The 19,373-nt window shown below is 38.2% G+C and overlaps 4 protein-coding genes and 1 long non-coding RNA gene across 8 annotated transcripts in view; 4 read left to right on the top strand and 1 right to left on the bottom strand.

The window, feature by feature from the left end:
- The first annotated feature begins 1,249 nt into the window (after nt 1-1,249).
- Nucleotides 1,250-6,394, top strand: LOC132159532 (piggyBac transposable element-derived protein 4-like). Of its 2 annotated transcripts, XM_059569077.1 has the most exons (4): nt 1,250-1,698; nt 1,855-2,586; nt 3,964-5,183; nt 5,367-6,394. In XM_059569077.1, exons 2-3 carry the CDS (start codon nt 2,138-2,140, stop codon nt 4,973-4,975), a joined length of 1,461 nt encoding a protein of 486 aa, XP_059425060.1. In that variant the 5' UTR covers nt 1,250-1,698; nt 1,855-2,137; the 3' UTR covers nt 4,976-5,183; nt 5,367-6,394. The 2 variants fall into 2 exon arrangements, with proteins under 2 accessions (XP_059425060.1, XP_059425059.1); XM_059569076.1 differs by having other exon boundaries at nt 1,255-2,586.
- Nucleotides 6,395-7,502: 1,108 nt separating this feature from the next.
- LOC132159531 (piggyBac transposable element-derived protein 4-like) lies at nt 7,503-10,854 on the top strand. The gene is made up of 3 exons (XM_059569075.1): nt 7,503-7,806; nt 8,895-10,169; nt 10,249-10,854. The coding sequence occupies exons 1-3, from the start codon at nt 7,619-7,621 to the stop codon at nt 10,694-10,696; spliced, it is 1,911 nt and encodes a 636-aa protein (XP_059425058.1). The 5' UTR covers nt 7,503-7,618; the 3' UTR covers nt 10,697-10,854.
- A 1,433-nt stretch (nt 10,855-12,287) lies between these two features.
- Nucleotides 12,288-13,623, top strand: LOC132159530 (uncharacterized). The gene is made up of 2 exons (XR_009437864.1): nt 12,288-12,828; nt 12,939-13,623. It is a non-coding gene; the product is annotated as an uncharacterized LOC132159530 (long non-coding RNA).
- The window catches only part of LOC132159527 (deoxyribonuclease gamma-like), a 10,548-nt gene continuing 4,783 nt past the window's right edge, over nt 13,609-19,373 (bottom strand). Inside the window, exons 1-9 of one of the 3 annotated variants that reach the window (XM_059569071.1) lie at nt 17,944-18,075; nt 17,293-17,382; nt 17,104-17,198; nt 16,923-17,009; nt 16,665-16,777; nt 16,196-16,308; nt 15,824-15,981; nt 14,014-14,110; nt 13,609-13,921 (exon numbers count right to left, since the gene is read on the bottom strand). In XM_059569071.1, the coding sequence (XP_059425054.1) occupies nt 13,814-13,921; nt 14,014-14,110; nt 15,824-15,981; nt 16,196-16,308; nt 16,665-16,777; nt 16,923-17,009; nt 17,104-17,198; nt 17,293-17,373 (852 nt within the window). In that variant the 5' untranslated portion in view covers nt 17,374-17,382; nt 17,944-18,075 and the 3' untranslated portion in view covers nt 13,609-13,813. Of the gene's footprint in view, nt 13,922-14,013; nt 14,111-15,823; nt 15,982-16,195; nt 16,309-16,664; nt 16,778-16,922; nt 17,010-17,103; nt 17,199-17,292; nt 17,383-17,912; nt 18,076-19,373 lie in introns of those variants that run through there. The other 2 variants (XM_059569070.1, XM_059569072.1) reach the window with 2 other exon arrangements.
- LOC132159528 (deoxyribonuclease gamma-like) overlaps nt 17,091-19,373 on the top strand; it is an 11,112-nt gene continuing 8,829 nt past the window's right edge. Inside the window, exons 1-2 of the mRNA XM_059569073.1 lie at nt 17,091-17,216; nt 17,329-17,459. The gene's annotated coding sequence lies outside the window, so the exon portion shown is untranslated. The remainder of the gene's footprint in view (nt 17,217-17,328; nt 17,460-19,373) is intronic.

Here is a 19,373-nt window from a genome sequence, read left to right as displayed (position 1 = left end):
GTTCTATATTGAGTAAAATGCAAAAATCTGTACATAAGTCTTGCTAAGTTTATTTTTATTTTTTTTTGTTCTCATGTCAGATGTGTGTGTATGTATGCATGTATATTTGTATGTACCAGGAGCACCTTAAAAAAAAACACAACAAATTCTTTGTGTGTTTGCGCACACCTGGCGAATAAAGCTAATTCTGATTCTGACTTCCTGTGTCTGTTTGCCTCTTTAAGAAGAATCACTTTATGTTTCCCCCAACTGTAAGTCACTTTGGATAAAAACCACTGCAAAATGGTTATATGTAAAGGTAAACATTTGTTGCGATGCTTGCGTGTATACCCCAAAACCCCAAAAAGATCCAATGATGGTGTATAGCAACATTTTATATATATATATATATATATATATATATATATATATATATATGTATATAGTAAGAAAAAAAGTAATGAGCAGCAACCTTTTCATTTTGGGTATGTCATTTGTGTCTCCATGCTGAAAATGGAGGGTGACAGCTAAGGGGTTTTAAAGTTCAGGTTTATAAGTACTAACTTTGTAAGTAGTTATGGGAAATATTTTCTCCCACATTTTATTCTGATGCGCTCTAACAACACCAGAACTACACTTTTAAATAATGCTTTCCAATTTCAGCCTAAATGGCTACCATTGCTAATTTTTGCTTTTCTGCCACAATTCGTATCATGATTGCGATTGTTGGTGCTGTGAAATCAGGATTTGAATGTATTTTCTCTTAAAACAGAAATGCATGCATTTTGCTCTGTATGAAAATGCACCAAAATTGTTTTTTTGTGACCAATCTGAATCACAAAGCCATTTTTACAACTAAATGTATCTCATTTTCCATCTTCACTTTCATAACCTTAGATTATTCTCAGTGTTAGATATATTTGGGATTTTCAGCATTTTTTTTATTATACAAAAGACCTATTTTGCATGCCAGGTTTCTTTTTGTGTTTTATATTTATTTTGTGTTCTTGATATCAAGCCACTCAAACAGGTTTCAGACTTGCCAAATTTAAATAGCTTCAGTCCTCTCATACAGCGATTACAGTCTCTATCTAATTACAATGACTATGGATGCTAAGGTAGATTCCCAATGTGCGATGTTGATGTGATTTGCACGTGAATACAGTTTTTCCCTGCAGTTTCCCGCTGGCGGTTTGGCCAATGATAATCCAGCACATGGTGGCAGATAAGTATAGTATCCAATGAGAGTGCGTTATTCAGCTGCGGCCGCTTTTCTGCACGATATTTATTTGTTGCAGCCCTGTACTTCTACACTGTATGGTTGCAGTCAGCAGTTTAATTTCGTTTCGCTTCCAGCGTTAACAAAATATAACATGGATGAAACGGTAAAGGACAACAAGGAAGAGTGTGGTATCAAGAAGGAACGAGATGAGGTGATTATTTTTTGCCCAACGCTATCAAAAACTGAGGAAATCACGGAGGAGTGTGATGTGAAGGGAGAACAAGGCGACGCGATTACTTTCTCCCCAACGCTAACAAAAACTGAGGACAACACGGAGGAGTGTGATGTGAAGGGAGAAGACGACGCGATTACTTTGCGCCCAACGCTAACAAAAACTGAGGAAATCACGGAGGAGTGTGATGTGAAGGGAGAACGCGATTATTTTGCGCCCAACGCTAACAAAAACTGAGGACAACATGGAGGAGTGTGATAAGAAGGTAGGACAAGACGACGCTATTATTTGGCGCCCAACACTAATAAAAACTGAGGACAACATGGAGAAGTGTGATAAGAAGGTAGGACAAGACGACGCTATTATTTGGCGCCCAACACTAATAAAAACTGAGGAAAACACGGAGAAGTGTGATGTGAAGGGAGAAGACGACGCGATTACTTTGCGCCCAACGCTAACAAAAACCGAGGACAACACGGAGAAGTGTGATAAGAAGGTAGGACAAGACGACGCTATTATTTGGCGCCCAACACTAATAAAAACTGAGGATAAAACTGAGGAGGGTGACGTGAAGGGAGTAGACGACACGATTACTTCGCGGCCAACTCTATCAACAACTAAAGACAACACGGAGGAGTTTAGTAAAAATGGGGAACAAGTAGACGCGATTATTTTGCGACCAAAGCTAACAAGAAAGAAAAGAGATGAAAAATCTAAGGACAACACAGATTGTGGTAAAAGAACGAGTTGATGCAGTTGTTTTGCGACCAAAGCTAAGAAAGAAAAGAGATCAAATAGCTAAGGACAACACGAAGAAGTGTGGTAAAAATGGGGGACAAGATGATGCGGTTATTTTGCGACCAAATCTAAGAAGAAAGAAAAGGGTTGAAATTGCTAAGGACAACACGGAGGAGTGTAGTAAAAAGGGGGATCAAGACGAGGCTATTTATTCGCGGCCAATGCTAAAAAGAAAGAAAAGCAATGAAGTAGTTAAGGACAACACGGAGGAGTGTGTAAACGGTAACACTGTGGAACAAGATGAAAACGATGAGGTGACAGATTTTGAGGAGTCGTCTGACGACAGTGTCGCGTCCAGCGTGGATCCCATAGAAGAGCAGCTGTTCCTCGATGGTCTGGATCCCCTCTTGGATCGGTAACTATACCTACTACATATATCTGCAAAGTCTCTTTTATATATTTGTAAGGCAAAACACAGCAGGTGAATAGAAAAAAAACTGTTTCCCTGACAGCAAGCAGTTTTGGCCCAGATCCGGCCCACATCTGGCCCGCATGGATTTCACCTGGGCCAGATGTGGGCCGAATCTGGGCCAACGCTATGTTGCTGTCTGATTTATGTTGTGTTTAAGTGCTACAGAAGTGGAGATTTACTAAAGTAGGAGGAAAAAAACTCATTTTGAGATTGGCCTTTATAAAAATATGTATTGTAATTTTAAATCTATTGACACAAATAGATAAAGTGTTAAAAAATAAACACTTAAGAGTGTCTTTTGGATGTTTATTTACACAAATCTGAAAGGAAAAAAAAACACTATGAAAAGCCCAAAATCTCAGAATGACTGAGCACGAAAAAAAACTGTTTTTGCCTGCAGTGTCTATCCTTAAAACACCTTCAACCACATGTAATGAAATAAGCCTAAAATTTGACCTGAGCTAAATATATTACTTATGGACAAGTTTACTCAACTCCTGTTTTAAGACACCACAAACTAAAATGCACTTTTAAAATACTGTCTCTGTATTAAAAAAAAAAAAAATGTAGTTACCACTTTTGGTGTACTTGAACCAATGTTTCATACGCTTGTACGCTCAAGAGTACTGTAATTAGTGGTTAGTATTTTTTTAAATACAGAGATGGTATGTTAAAAGCAAATTTAAGTTTATATTCATGGTGTCCCAAATAGCACAGTTGAGTACGCTGTTGACCTTAAGTCCAAATTAAAAAGTACTAAATAATAATTTTTAGTATATTCAGTACAAAAATTTGTGCTCGAAAATAGAGCACATCAAGTATATTATTGAAGTGTACTTTTTCTTTTTACCTGGGTAAGTTTTCCAAATTGAATTTGTTCAAATACGTTTTCAAATCTTGACTTGCTTTATTAATTATCCCACATAATACATTCTGCATTTTCTTCTATTCCATGTAAAAAAAAAAAACGGCTAATAATTACTTTAGAAGTATTAAGTGCAAACATAGCGACTTGTTTTTTTTTTTATCAAAAACATAAAAAAAATTAAATCAAAACAACACATATTGACTTAACCTGAATATAGTACTCTCTTATGTGTAACTGCTTTATATTTGAATTGAAATCGTTTTATAATTGGTAAACATAGCAACAGTGATACTGTTATTTATGTAAACTGAGGTAAACTTCCATCATTCTTGAAATTTTTCAATACTATTTCCTCTTTCTTTGTTGAAACTAAGTTCTATTTTTGAATGCAACACGTTTGTGTGTGTATTTACATCACTAATGCCTGGTTCTTGTCTTGCTTAATGCAACAGGTTCTCGGATGCCTCTGATCAGGACTGGTTTCCATTTTGCAATCCACAAAAAAAAAAAAGGAGATCCATAATGTATTCTGTAAAATGTGGCGGAAGGAAAGGTGGGAAAAGCAGCACGAATCAAGCCCTACCTTTGTTCTCCTCAGAACAGAAGTGGAAAAGTGTAGAAGAGCCTGACGTTGAGCCGAAACAGCCAATATTCAAACCTAAAGACACACCTGGCCCGCAGTTAAACTCTACTGCAACATGCAGTCCTCTGCACTATTTTGAGTTGTTCTTTTCAAAATCAGTGCTACAGACAGTTGTAGAACATACAAATGCATATGGAGCCATGCATTGTGAAGGAAAGAAGAGCCCATGGGAGAACATTTCAATAAAATATCTTAAGTCATTCATTGCACTTATGATTTACATGGGCATGACGAAATGCTTCAAACTGTCAGACTACTGGAAGAAATCATACATATACAGTATGCCGTTTCCTGCAAGAATCATGTCTAGAAATAAATTTTTTAACATCTGTTGGGGGCTCCATCTTAATGATCCCAAAGTGGATGCAGAGAATGAAAAGAAGAGGGGAACACCTGAATACGACCGCCTGTGTAAGATCAAACCGCTGTACCAGGACATGAGGGACGCCTGCAGAGCCTCTTTCCATCCCTCTCAGAACATCTCCATTGATGAACAAATGGTGGCATCGAACACCAAAAATATACTCCTAGAGTACATGGAGGACAAACCTACAAGATGGGGGTACAAACTTTTTGTTCTGGAAGATTCCCTCTGTGGCTACACGTGGGACTTCTTCATTTATGAAGCGAAGGTCTATTCAGAGAAGAGCAAAGGCATTAGTTATGACTCTGTCATGAGTCTGGCAAATGAAAAGTTGTTGGGTAGAGGTTACAAGCTGTTTGTTGACAACTTTTACACCAGTCCCATGCTCTTCAGAGACCTGCTGCAAAAAAAGATTGGGCTTGTGGCTCCGTTCGCGCAAACCGCATTGGCCACTTAAAGACAGTGGCTCCTCGTGGCAATATTCGCTGGTTTAGGGAAGACAATCTGCTATTTGTTGAGTGGAAGGACAACAGGGACGTGCTGATGTGCTCAACCTTTCATAAAGCCTTTAATGGGGACTCCATTAAGAGGAACGTGAAAGGAACCGATGGAGTTTGGGCCATTCAGGATTTCCCCGTACCAGGCGCAGTGTTGGACTACAAGAAGTTAGTAGATTTAATTAATTGGTGTGCAGTTTTTGCTTGATGGTAATACATTGCAAGCGAGTTATGTTATGTGCTTTTTTTTTAACTAACCAGTAAAATAATGCATTACTGAGTAACGCAGTGTTGTAATTCATTTCTTCTAAAAGCAAGTCTTATAATGTGTACATTTTTCTTTCATTCCAGGCACATGGGAGGAGTGAATCAGTCTGAAGCTTTTACAGGATATAGCACAGTTTTGAAAAAAAAAAAAAAAAATATGGTCCTTTTTTAACTATTTTGTGGACATCGCTGTAGTCAATGCCTTCATTTTGCACCAGCAGATGGCCAAGATGAATAACCAGAAGCCTCTGACTCAGAAGGCTTTCCGGGAGACACTTGTTGAAGAGCTTGCGGGAACATTACATGCATCTGCTCCTGTACAAGAAGATCTTACAAATTCCCACCTACCCAAATTCAACAAAGAAGACAGCACCTTTGGAAAACAGAGATGCAAAGTGTGTCGTCATAAAACTCCAGTCATGTGTACAACTTGCCAGGTGCATTTATGCTTTGTTCCAAAGCGTGACTGTTACAATAAATGGCATGACAAATTAACTGAAGAGTCTGAAAGAGAGTAATGGCCAAGGTATACATTGCACACTAGAGTTTGCATAAAATTTAATGCATAGCCATTCAAAGTATGCAATAATTGATCACATGCGTGAATGCAGGCGGAGGCTATGTCTATAGAAAGTTCAATTTTTGTCCAGCATCTAAACTTTTTCTTTAGAAATTTGGCTGGTAAAAATATTTTTGTACTCCTGTCGTGGAAATTCTGACTTAATAAAGCAATAACATATTGGTGAAGACTGAGAATGAAAAACCAGAGTTTTGTCTTGGTATTGCTTTGATTCTCTGAAGAGAATGATCTGGTTTACACACAAAGAGATAACACACAGACTCGCAGCCCACTTTTTATAGTATGTAAAAAGATACATTGAAGGACAGACTAGGACCTTTGAGCCAATCATATTGCTTAAGAATTTTTACTTAAAAATAGTTAGAGATGCTATTGGTACCGATACCTGTCAGATTCAGAGATATGGGACCTGATGATGAAAAGGTGCTTAATATTTAGTCTTACAACTGTGTAGATATTAACAACACATTGCCTGGTTGAAATTATGTATGAGCTGTTTGTAAAGTGTTGCATTAAAAAGATTTCTTATAAATTGCTGTTTAAGAGTCACTTTTTGGATATGTCCACACAAAACACATGCACATACATGGGCAAATGTATTGGGACACCCCCTATTAGTAATTTTCATGAGTACAAATCTAAATGTTGAAGCAAATAATAATGATATTCTAGGGAACTGTTTACTTCTAATTTTATAGCAACAGTTTGGACAGGACACTTTTCTATTATAATTTTGTCCAAATAATGTGCAAAAAAGAAAAGAAAAGAAATGATTGAGTCCGTGTGGAAGAACTTGACTGGTCTGCGTAAACCCAAGTCCTAAACCCAGCTGAACACCTCAGGTGTGACTTTAAATGCAAGCATTGAGCACAAAACTCATCACCAAACACCAATGACTTGCATATAATATATGGACAAAAATAATGGGACACCCCATTCTTTAAAACAGAAAAAGACACTTCCAAAACGGTGACAAAAAATGCAGCAATAATAAATATCTTTAAAAACTCTATTTCCATCTTTGTTGCAACAGTTTTGGAAGAGTCTCAAATATGTACAAGTCATTGGTGTTTGGTGATGGGTTCTAGGCTCAAGGTCTGCATTTAAAGTCACCCCAGGGGTGTCCAGCTGGGTTTCTGCAAAACAGTCCAGTTCTTTCACACTGTCTCAATCAATCCTTTCTTTTAAAACCTTGCATTATGCACCGAGACATTGTCATGTTGGAATAGAAAAGGGTCCTGTCCAAACTTCTGCTATTAAACTAGAAGCACACAAATCCCTAGATGATCATTATAAGCTCAAACGTTAAGCGTTGGACTCATGAAATTACTCAAGTAGTCAAACCTGTTCATTAGAAGGGGGTGTCCCACTACTTTTTTCTATATAGTGTTTTTCTCTCTCTAAAGTGAAGACTTTCCCACGACGATTTTGGTATTCGTCTTTGAACATGTTCATTCAAAAATGTCCTCGCATGAAAAAATGCCTTGGGGTATATATTACATTTAAGCGCTTGATTTCAAAACCTCCAATCAGGATCATAAATTCCTGTACTGTGTACCTGGCGTTTGTGCGGGGCGGTTCTAGCCAATGACTGGATGGTAAATCGTGACAGACAGAGACCAGCAGCGAATGAAAGGGCAGTCGCAGTGGTTAACGGGTTTAATGCATTCTGCAAGATCTCTCCGCATGGTGTTTTGCTCAATTTGCTGGAGCGAGCTACTGTTATCTGCGACCCTGTGCAGCGCTGCACTGAACGATGGATGCGTCTAATAAAGAGATGGTAGATAGCGTTATGGACAGCTCGGAGGAATCTGTAAACAGTGATGAAGAACAAGAAAAGACCAAAGAATGGGATGATTTTTCTGACAAGGACAGTGTGGCTTCTAGCGACTCTGCAGAAGAGGAGATGTCCATCGACGATGGTCTCGAAACCCTTCTGGATGAGTGAGTGGATACATATCTTTAGACATTATTTCTGTTACACGAAAATATGCATGCCAAAAAATAGCAAATGCATGGATGAATTATAAAATGAAAAATACACGTAGCCTTTTTTTTATTCTAGTATTACTGTGCACTGTTTTTTTTTCTTGTTTGGATCAAAATTAATTCAAATCACGTAATTAATGAATGAACCTGTAGCACATGGGTCAATACAGCGAGACGACTAACAGGCTTACAACAGATTCACTTGTCAGTCGACCAAACCGTGTGAAAATATTTTTATTCATACAATATGACTGTTGTGCGAAATGTGAAACGTGCTAAATAATACTAATAATAAAAAACTGGCATATTGTACCCGTACGTTACTTGAAAGTGGACTCTGATCTCTATTACGTTATTGTGACAAACCGCTTTATCTTGTTTTTAAACACTGTCTATTTTTGTATATTATTTTAACATTGCATAGTTGTTATTATAGCATACTGCACGAGCGTGCTGTTCATTCCATATAGTAGATTAGTCAAGCACTTTATCATTTAGATTAGCATCTGAACATGTTTTGAGCGTGAATATGTTTTTCTATAACCATAAAAAATTGAAAACGCGATTATATGTTGCAGCATATATTCTCGTTCCTATCCCTGGTAGCTATAGTAGGCTACTTAATGCATATCAGATCGACAAAAGAGACCGAGGACCTGGGTGTGTCATCCAGAAATGTAAACAGTATTTCGAGGTGTTTTAAATACGCAGAGTAGGCGGACAGTTTCGGTGTAATTTAATCACTACATTTTTGTGGTAGGTCTGTTATAATCGCGCGTGCTCACAAAGCGATTCCACTTCTCGGTTCTGTGAGCTGTAACGCACACATATCAAATATACAAAAGCTGCAATTTATTTAAAGGCACATACGTGAAATACATATAGACATGTATAAACAAAAAAATGCACGTTTTTTCAAATTTTATAGAACAATCTAGAAGTATTAAAACCACATTCACAAATGTAATGTTACTCACATTTGTTATTGCATGGTGCAGTGTGTTTGTAAGGTTTTTAGTTTTTTTTTTTACCTCATGCAACAGGTTTACAGATGCCTCTGGTGATGATGACTGGAATCCAGAGGTCACTCCACAAAAGAAGAAGAGATCCGGACTGTCTTCCGTATCGCCATCCCCAGCAAAGTCTAGCCGATCGGGAACACCTTCCTCTGTGCAAAGTGGCAAAAGCAAAGGTAGGAGAAGCAGTGTGAGTCGATCCCTACCTTTTTCCTTGAGCATCTTAGAACAGAAGTGGAAAAGTGCAGATGAGCCTGATGTTGAGCCGACACAGCCAACATTCAGACCTAAACAAAAACCCGGCCCACGGTTGGTCTCCACTGCAACATGCAGTCCTCGGCAGTATTTTGAGTTGTTCTTCTCAAAAACAGTCATGCGGACAATTTTAGCAAACTCAAATGCATATGGAGCCATGCGCCAGGAAGGCACGAAGAAGCCATGGGAGGACATTTCACTTAAAGATCTGAAGTCGTTCATAGCACTGGTGATTTACATGGGTTTGCTGAAATGCTTCAAACTGACAGACTATTGGAGGAAGTCTCAGATATATAATCTTCCCTATCCGACTCAGATCATGTCTGGCAGGAAGTTTATGACCATCAGTAAAGCTCTTCATCTTAGTGATCCCAAAGTGGATGCAGAGAATGACAAGAAGAGGGGAACACCTGAATACGACCGCCTGTGTAAGATCAAACCGCTGTACCAGGACATGAGGGACGCCTGCAAAGCCTCTTTCCATCCCTTTCAGAACATCTCCATTGATGAACGAATGGTGGCATCGAAGGCTAAAAATGGACTCAAACAGTACATGAAAAACAAACCTACAAAATGGGGGTACAAACTTTTTGTATTGGCAGATTCCCTCTGTGGCTACACATGGGACTTCTTCATCTATGAAGGAAAGATCAGTGCAGAGAAGAGCAAAGGCATAAGTTATGATTCTGTCATGAGTCTGGCAAATGAAAAGTTGTTGGGAAGCGGCTACAAGCTGTTTGTTGACAACTTTTACACCAGTCCCAAGCTCTTCAGAGACCTGCTGCAAAAAAAGATCTGGGCTTGTGGCACCGTTCGCGCAAACCGCATTGGCCACTTAAAGACAGTGGCTCCTCGTGGCAATATTCGCTGGTTTAGGGAAGACAATCTGCTGTTTGTTGAGTGGAAGGACAGGAGGGACGTGCTGATGTGCTCAACCTTTCATAAAGCCTTTAATGGGGACTCCATTAAGAGGAACGTGAAAGGAACCGATGGAGTTTGGGCCATTCAGGATTTCCCTGTTCCAGGCGCAGTGCTGGATTACAACAAGTTAGTAGAGTTAATTCACTGGTTTGAAGTTATACCTTTTATATTATGCATCTTATAATGAATGTTTCATTCATTCCAGGCACATGGGAGGAGTGGATCTGTCTGACGCACTAATTTCATTTTACACAGTTTTACATAAAACAAGAAGGTGGTATCGGTCCTTTTTTTACCACTTTGTGGACATCGCTGTGGTCAATGCCTTCATTTTGCACCAGCAGATGGCCAAGATGAATAACCAGAAGCCTCTGACTCAAAAAGCCTTCCGGGAGGCACTTGTTGAAGAGCTTGGAGGAACAGCACCTGTATCCCCCAACACACATATACCACCCACTCTTACCCCTTACTCCCATTTGCCCAAGTACATCAGTGGAGATAGCAGCATTGGAAGACGAAAATGCAAAATTTGCTGCTACAAAACTCCAGTCATGTGTGTGACTTGTGATGTGCCACTGTGCTTTGTTCCCAAGCGTGACTGTTTCACCAGCTGGCATTGCCCAGATTACAGCAGTGAGAATGAGACAGAGTAAATGCCTAAGTGCTAGGATTTTGAGTCTAGTGTGCACTAGGATCAAACACAAGAAAAACAATACACAGAATTGGAGAATGAAATTAGTAATGTACGATGGCCAAGTGGTGCATAACACAACGCAATTAATAAAGCAAACATAAGCTCACAACACAACGAAATTAAAAAAGCAAACATAAGCTCTCAACACAACAAAATTAAGCTACAACACCATGGAAATGCTCCCAAACCTTAGGAGGCAGTTGGTCTGCAGAAATGGGCAATTGTGTGCAAGAGCATAGCTTAAGTGTCCAAATCATAGACTGTATAGAAACATGGACATGTGTCCATGACATCACCGTAGGTTTCCGAAATCCGTTTTTTTTTAGACTAAAGTAGGCAGAGCCAACCGTCGCCATCTTGGCAGTACGCCACCGTGCATCAATCCTGGATAATCGAAAATGGGCAAAAAGGCGGGAGCTGGTTGCTGAAGCCACGCCCACCTAGCTTTACTGCAGTGTCAGCAGCAGCAATCCACCTGTCACTAGAGTGACCACGCCCTTAACTAGGCGGAACTTTAAGGCTTAATGTAATTTAAACGGATGAGTTATAAAAAAAAATGACCCCCCTCTCAGTTGATAAAATTAGCTATATTGATAAAAAAAAAAAAATTTAACCAAGCTGTAAACGTTTTTTTTTTCTGCTGTAAAGTTGGGCATTTTAAAGGGGTCATATGATGCTTTTTTTAAAGATCATTATTTGGTGTATTTGGCATACCAGAATATGTTGACATGCTTTAATTAAAAGAAAAAACATTATTTTTCAAATACTGTACATTATTGTATGTCCTCTATGCCCCGCCTCTCTCAGACGCGTTATTTTCTATAAAGTCCCTCCTTCTGACAAGCTCAGTCTGCTTTGATTGGCCAACTGACCCAGTTTGCAGTACCCAGTCCGCGCGATGGGCAAAACTCTGCATTTAAACGTTCAATATCAAATACTTAAACTAATAACAAAACATGCTTACAGTAAATGATTCAGAAGCGCCAGATTGTCGTAGCAAAGTCAGAATTACCTCCTCTACAAGGTGGGTGGCATTACGCGAATATTTCCACATAGTGACATAGACATGTTTGAACAAGCCATTTCAGGGGGACGTGGCAGAGTCTTTTATAAAGACTATCTCTTTGTATTTGAGTCTTTAGTCTTTGCAACTTTACAGATCTTCTTCATGCACCAAGAGCTTGTAACACTCCAAAGAGAAAGGAAAATTTTGACTCCCTTTTGCAGCCAGTTGACGAATTACTGTTTAAGTCACTTCCGTGTGGGCTTCACAAGAGAGATGGGGGGGGGGGGGGGGTTGCCGCTTGGTCCAAATCGAAAATAACATTGATTTATTTACTGCTCAATTCATCAATATATTAAGATTACCAGGATATCAAAACATTCAGTTAAAACACGTTGTTCATTTAAAAATCAATTAGGGAGCATTTCCGTTGTGTTGTGGCTTAATTGCATTGTGTTGTAAGCTTATGTTTGCTTTTTTTAATTGCGTTGTATTGTGTTTGTGTTTTTTGTTTTGTTTTGTTTTTTGTGTTGCAAGCTCATTTCTGCTTTTTTTAATTGCGTTGTGCACTGCTGGGCCACAAATGAGAGCAGAATAACACAATCGAACTGCAACATCAAACACACAGTACAACGCAACTAGCGAATTGGGATCTGTTACTACGAATATTTCATAAAAAGGACAAAACAAAAACTACATTTATGAGTAGTTAGAATCGATCTAATCAAATACTAAAAGAATCAGTTATGAAATCACTAACAAACCAAGTCAGTTAAATGAAATAGGGTATAGAAAATTATTAATTGTGGTAGAATTAATTGTAATTTTTTTTTTTATTCTGATCGCTACTTTTTAATGTATGTAGATGCTTTTCTAAATGTTTTGATTTAGTAGCAATGTCTAACATTTTTAATCATGCCGCTTCCTCTTAATAGCGTAGCCTGTTTCGTGCAAAATATTCCTGATTTATTCACAAAGTATTACCCCTTTAATCTACTAATTTTCTTTGATAAATGAAGGGTAGGCAAAGTTAGTGACTCCAAATTAGAAGAGATGTTCATCGATGGACTTGTTCCTCTCCTTAATCGGTGAGTTTACACACATTTTACTTATCTTTATTAACACTAAAGAGAGTTAATGTTCATTTCCATTTTTCTGTTTGATCTTTTCTTGCATCTTCATGATTCAACCATCTCAGCCAATCTTCAGATGTGTCCAAACACCTGGCTTGCAGTTTTTTGAATGGCTCTTTTCAAGATCAGTCCCACATACTATACAGTATATGCCCAGATGTAAGGAAGGAGAGAAGAACCTGTGTTATTTTTTTCTTTCAATCGTGATCTACTCTACATGGATCTGCTGAGATGGACTATTGGAGGATTACACACATCTACAGACTATCTTATGACCACCTGGTACAAACATCCATTTGTTACCTAATTGTTCTACTTGATCTTTAAGACTTCTTGCACAGTTAATCTCTTTTTTGAATGATTTCTTGTTAATGAAGGTTGCTTGATTCCTTGAGGGTAAGTGGACTGCTGTAATTGATCTCTGTTTGGTAATGCAGAAGCTGATGTCCATGTTTACTGACTTGTCATGCTTGTTGCCACAAGCTAAATTAGAGTTTGCTAAAGGCGCTTGATGCATGATTTTACCCAATAGCAGTGGTTTGGCATTTATTTCGCTTGTTTGTCTGCCAATTTATTGCTTGTACAATACAGTAGTTCCTGTGTTTAAATAGCATTTTTTTTTAATTAATGTGCTACCAATTAGTGGTTGTATCTAGCTGTGCAAACTAACACATTTATTAACACTTTAGGCATAACATAATAAACTTGTTGGAAAAAAATGACATTAAATAAATGAAAATTAAAAGTTTATTTGGAGATTTCACAGTCATTTCAAATTTCAGATTCATTTATAAGCATGTGAACTATATTTAAAAAAGTCTATTACAGTGAATTATCATGAAAGGATAGCTGATTTAAAATTATTTTTAATGCCTGAATTATCTTATAAAGAGGTAGTAAAGAGAAGTTAAAATCCCATACAGTGTGCATTGGCATCCCATCATGCTTTGCGTTTCTGTGTTTTGGTTTTGGTTTTGCTGCTGGTCTTTGCCGCAGATGATTTCTTCAGACTCACCTCCACTGGGTAATGATCACTGATGTCCAGGGCCTGCCGAAGATTAATCATATTAATATATTATTTTCTAATCTGTGTGCGAACCTCAAATTTATAAGAAAAAATGACTTATGTAATATACTCACAGTTTCATCTGAAAGTTTGTAGGCTTCCTGGAAGTTAAAAGGTTTCGCAGATCTTGGAACAATAGCTTTTAACATGTCGTCCTTATAGACCACAATCCTACAAAAAATATTTGCCATCAACATTTTCCAAAGCTTGAGTGGCAGACTGACCTGTCCCTTCAAGGTATGGTTACACAACAGCAATGTACCAATACTGAAAGTTTTTCTTTGCATTTTTTAAGACTTCTGTCTACACGGATCCATAAAAAAAAGTTCATTACAGTATTGTTTTCAAAAACTTGGAATTTGAAACCCATTTTCAAAAGTTTGCACTTTCAGGTCCCCAAAATGCAGTTTTCCCATTTGCATTTTTAAACGTTTTGCACTTTTAGTTGAAAACCATCTATGGCTTCTAAATACATCCCAGCAATGGTTTGCTCATCTTTTAATTAATAGTAATTATTTCACATTCATCTAAAGCATCGTCTACGCTGGATCTGAGTTGCATGATGCTATTCGACAAAAGTCCATAGAACTTAATATAATCAGTGATTCTGTCTACAACAAATGAGTCCTTGACAGAAAACCAATGCCCTGTTCTACAGTATATCCAAAGTACTCAAGGCTCTTGCACTACTTCTGACAACAGACAATATAACTTTAGTCAAGGTATCTCAAAGTTTAGTTGCTGACAGGAAGGAAGAGGACGCTGTAGGGGACTGAAATCCAGTGTGTTGAATGGCTTGTAACGTTATTTAACAACATACCAATTGTTCAGATGATGAAATCTCTTTAAAAAAAAAAACGTTCAGTGGACAAAAGATTCTGCGAATTCTAGGATTCTAGAATCCTGTGATCTAGGAACTCTATACAATGCATGCTTTTGTACAGACTGTAGGCCAGATTTACTAAACAGGGCAAATTAGCGTGAGAGCACATTCCCAATATAAGCGCTGATGGGAGTGCAAATATCTGCGGGTGATCTACTAACAGATGGATGGGCAAATTAAAGAACACAAACTACTGCAAAAGACACTTCACAGGCATACTACATACAGCATATGTACAAAATACACTTGTATAATTTATTTAAAGGGATAGTTTCCTGAAAATGTTAAATTCTGTCCTTATTCACCCATATGTCATTCCAAACCCCTAAGACCTTCATTCATAAGATTTTTGATGAAATCCGAGAGCTATTTGACCCTGCATAGACAGTAAGGGAGCTACCATGTTCAATGCCCAGAAAGGTCGTAAGGACATCATTTAAATATAAATTGTCCATGTGATATTGGTGGATTAACTTTAATTTTATAAAGCTACGAGAATACTTTGTTGTGGAAACTGACAGGAAAAGAAGAATTTGTTGAATAAAGTCTGTATTTTTGTTTTCTTTTCACATAAAAAGTATTCTCCTAGATTTATAAAATTAAAGTTGCACCACTGATGTCACTGGACTGTTTTAACAATGTCCTTACTATGTTTCTCAGCCTTGAACGTGGTAGTTCCTTTGCTATCTATTTAATCAAAATTATCTTAATATTAGGGATGTAACGATGAACCCCAAGCCGGTTGAAAATCGATTCAAATATGTGGGCCTTGTTATATAAAAGGCCTTGTTAGTCTATCCTTCACAGCCTCGCATTTTCAATACTGTGCCTATTCCCTGTCTACACTGTGTGTGAGTTTTGTCACATCGCACCATGCTTCAGCAGTTTGAGGCTGTCTACCATGAACACATCCAAGGGGAAGATCTGAATCCATAAGTAGTGAAGGAGTGTGAATTCTTGGGACTCTATTTGCTGTTGTTGGCACCATTTCTTTAACTCACCTGTCGTAGCTGTAGTCATTGGACTGGATAACTGTGGTGTCCACATCATCATCAATCAGCCAGTGGAAATTGGGATCGCTGCGGATCCTGATGGTCTTCATCTTCTTCTTGGAGACATAGGCACCGTCCGCATTGAAGTCACCAAGGATCATGACGTTCTGTAGGACAGTTAGAGCTTTCTCTCAAACTCTAGTCAATGTTTGACTCATTTGTGTATTTTAGCTGGGCAAAAGAACAGTTATCTCCACTTTATGTAAACTAAAGTCAGTCCACTCAATTCCTGTGAATGTGTGCATTCACTCATTTGCCAGATACAAAGAGAACTATATATTTCCTCTGGGATGTGTTGTGGTTGCATAGGTGTAAACTCACATCCGTTTTCCATTTATCCATGACATCCAGAAAGACGTCATAAAGTTCATCCAGTTCCTTCTGTGAGTCTTTGGGCTTTGTGTGAACGGGGATCAACACCAAATCTTTCAGCACTGAAAGAGACCCAAAAATGACGTTAATTGACCTCATGTGGTCAGCCGTCTGAAACATTAATGGTTGTCTAGGAACATGCACAATTACGATGAACAAATGAATAATGACAGTTTTGGTCAATTTCTCAAATAAGTTGTAAAGACCACTTTTACAGTGGTTTTACATTTCTGATGAAGTTTCAGCTCCCATTCGTCATAATGTTAAAAGCTCCAAATCCCATTGAATAGAGGAACACAGGACAACACGAGAGTGAGAAAATTGACTTTTCATTTTGGGGGAAGTCTAAGTCATGTTATCATTTAAGACTTTTTAGTCCAGTTGGTGGACATTTCAAGGTTTAACAGAAGTTGGTTACCTGTGTTTTTACAGCGGAAACGCAAGATGAAGGGCTCTCGGGAGAAAGCGTCCTCGTCACCCACTTGATTGTCTTCATATTGGTACGTGTCGACCAGTTCGGCCTCATCTTCTCTATTAGAAATTAATAAAAAATAAAGTTTTTTCAATGCTACATGTATGAATATTCTTAATTAAAAGAAAGCTGTATCAAATGCTACAAAAAAAAATGTGTTTTATGCTGAAAACCTAATTTACACTAATTTTCTAAACGTTTTACCTGTAGAAACAGACAAACTGTTCCTTATAAAGAGTCCGTCCCAGCCTGGAGCTTCCCACCATCGTGAAGGGACGTTTCTTATTAGCTCTGTGGGAGAAAACGTTCAGTTTTGACTATAGGCTGAGTCTATAGGCTTTTGAGCTACAGATAGTGAAGAGAATCTCTGAAAGTTCATACAGACCTGGTGCTGTTGAGCTCCTGCAGAAATTTGTCTATAGATTTGCCTGATTTGTCCACCACCTCGAGAAGGAGGATTATACTGTACCTTGAGAAGATCTAGGAAAGAGCGTTGTGGTCTGTTTTTTTAAAAAAGAAATACTTCTGGGCTTTTACTATGTGATTTTCTTACACAGTCAGATTATAAACTCACCTTAATGAGATATTTTACTATGTTTTTGTCTGACAGCTTACTTGGACCCATACGTCTGATGTTAAAAGATGCGATCTTCATGGTGTCGACCTTAAGAAAGTGTAAACCAGCATGAAGTGATACAAGTTTAACGACAACAACACTTCAGACTGGCTTCAGGTTTTCAGGTCTGTTTCGGTACCTCATGCAAACTTAAAATCAGAGGAATTTCTATACCATTTTCCTGTTGTAAATCGCTAAGGGAAGTTAAACAGACAATTGAAGGATGCCTTGTTTGCACACAGGAAACCCTTATAGTTTCTAAAGAGCTGACATGTCAGATTATGTAGAACCACAGCAGATCCGGCAGAGACAGTGAGGAAACCACAGTCAGTTACATGTTGAACAATGTACTCAAAACAACACAAAGTTTGAATAAAATATATTAATCTAAGAATTGAAAGAAGCTTCAATGCACCAGAATGAAGTGAAAACTCCATTAAAACACTCAAGACTAATCTTCGATCTTGTTTCAATGTTAAAACAATCTGTTACATACATGTTATAACACATAAATGAAATGCTTTTATGTATTTGCATTTATTTTTCTAGAAGTAAACACATAAATAATCAGCTCTTACCGAAGCTTTTGTGTACTATGAAGTCTCTTACCGAAGCTTTTGTTTATCTATGAAGTCTCGTTTTCCTGTGTCGTCCGTTAGACAGCTAGTAAATAATTTAATGCCTGCTCATTTGAAAACAGGCCATGCCCACTTCCTGTTTTTAAATCAGATAGGGTTTCTGTCGCACAGATGTCTAGTAAAATGGAGAAGTAGAGGCCTCTAGATTAATAACAGATCTTCTCTTCTGTAGAGTAATTTCTGAAGTAATTTATAGCCGGCTTGACTGGAGGTAACCGCATAGCCATGGGTTTGAAGACCAACTGAGCTGACCGCCAAAAGCAGCAGCCTTTTTGATTGAATTTGCATTTGCAGTTGAAGAGGTGGAGTCTGGAATGCACTGCTGCTTCAATAAATATCCATTTGAGTGTTTTGTTGTTAAATAATATTATTCTTCAGAATATTAAATGATTTGGAGAAACTTAGTATAGAAATACATGTTGTACAACAATATTGTCTGAAACCTCTAGCTGAAGATGTTTGGGAAAGTTCCCAATTCGAGCTCGGGTTGGACACAACCCTTGAAGAAGCTGTGTATTCTCTATGCATGTGTGTTGGTATCTGCCTGTGCAGTCCCAGTCTCTGGGGGCTTTCATAACAGCATTTGGGGTGGAATGCTGGACATCTTCAACTCCCTCATGCATTGGGTGGCAGATGTATGTCTTGGGTGTGAGACATTTCGTGTGAACTCTAATCTCATTATTCTACAGTTGAACCAATCAGTATCCTTTTCACCCAAGTAATGACATAGTCGGTGACCTCTGTTGGAGTTCAATTGCTGTTGTATTGAGATTGTAAGAAACTGTTGTCTGCCCCGACCCATAATCCACTCCAGAATAGATGATTGATCATGCTCATTTCTCAAAATGGCTTAAAAATTATAGAGAAGAAGAAAGTTAAGAGTTGACTGAATCATTTGGGATGATCACATCTTGAGCCAATGTCATCCATTGTTGAATGGGAGCGGGTGTGGGAAGCCCAAAACTATCTCAGACAAAGAGGTGTCAGAACTTAATTAACATACAGACCACAGCTGTTAGATCAGGAGCAACTTTCTTTACATGAAGAGAATAAACTGGTTCATTCTGACTCTGGTGAAACCAGGGTACTACATGTAGTTTGTCACTGCCATGCTGCAATAAACATCTTCATTCTTATCATTTTTTCTTACAAGGGTGTATGCAGAGAGGCCTACGCAATCCTCATGAGTGTTAAAGCTGACTTCTGCTGATAAAACTGCAAACTGTTTTCTAGAGTTAACTGCATCTCCGACTTCTGGTCTTCATTCTTATAATTTTTTCTTATAAGGGTGTAGTGTTGTCAAAAGACCTGGTACTTCGGTACCAAGTCGCTACTAAAAAATGTAAATGTGACGGTACCAGGTTTCTTTAAGTACCGGTAGTACCGAGGTCCCGTTCAAAC

Source organism: Carassius carassius, chromosome 16 (genome assembly GCF_963082965.1).
Source record: "Carassius carassius chromosome 16, fCarCar2.1, whole genome shotgun sequence".
In the NCBI taxonomy this organism is placed as follows: Eukaryota; Metazoa; Chordata; class Actinopteri; order Cypriniformes; family Cyprinidae; genus Carassius; species Carassius carassius.
Note: the sequence above shows the minus strand (reverse complement) of the source record. Positions and strands in the feature narration are given on the sequence as shown.

What these genes read in the sequence shown, in the direction of transcription:
- LOC132159532 (XM_059569077.1), top strand. Translation starts at nt 2,138, where the DNA reads ATGAAAAATCTAAGGACAACACAGATTGTGGTAAAAGAACGAGTTGAT. An exon ending in CTGGATCCCCTCTTGGATCG is followed by an intron (nt 2,587 to 3,963) that starts GTAACTATACCT and finishes TTAATGCAACAG; the next exon opens with GTTCTCGGATGCCTCTGATC.
- LOC132159531 (XM_059569075.1), top strand. Translation starts at nt 7,619, where the DNA reads ATGGATGCGTCTAATAAAGAGATGGTAGATAGCGTTATGGACAGCTCG. An exon ending in CTCGAAACCCTTCTGGATGA is followed by an intron (nt 7,807 to 8,894) that starts GTGAGTGGATAC and finishes CTCATGCAACAG; the next exon opens with GTTTACAGATGCCTCTGGTG. An exon ending in GCAGTGCTGGATTACAACAA is followed by an intron (nt 10,170 to 10,248) that starts GTTAGTAGAGTT and finishes CATTCATTCCAG; the next exon opens with GCACATGGGAGGAGTGGATC.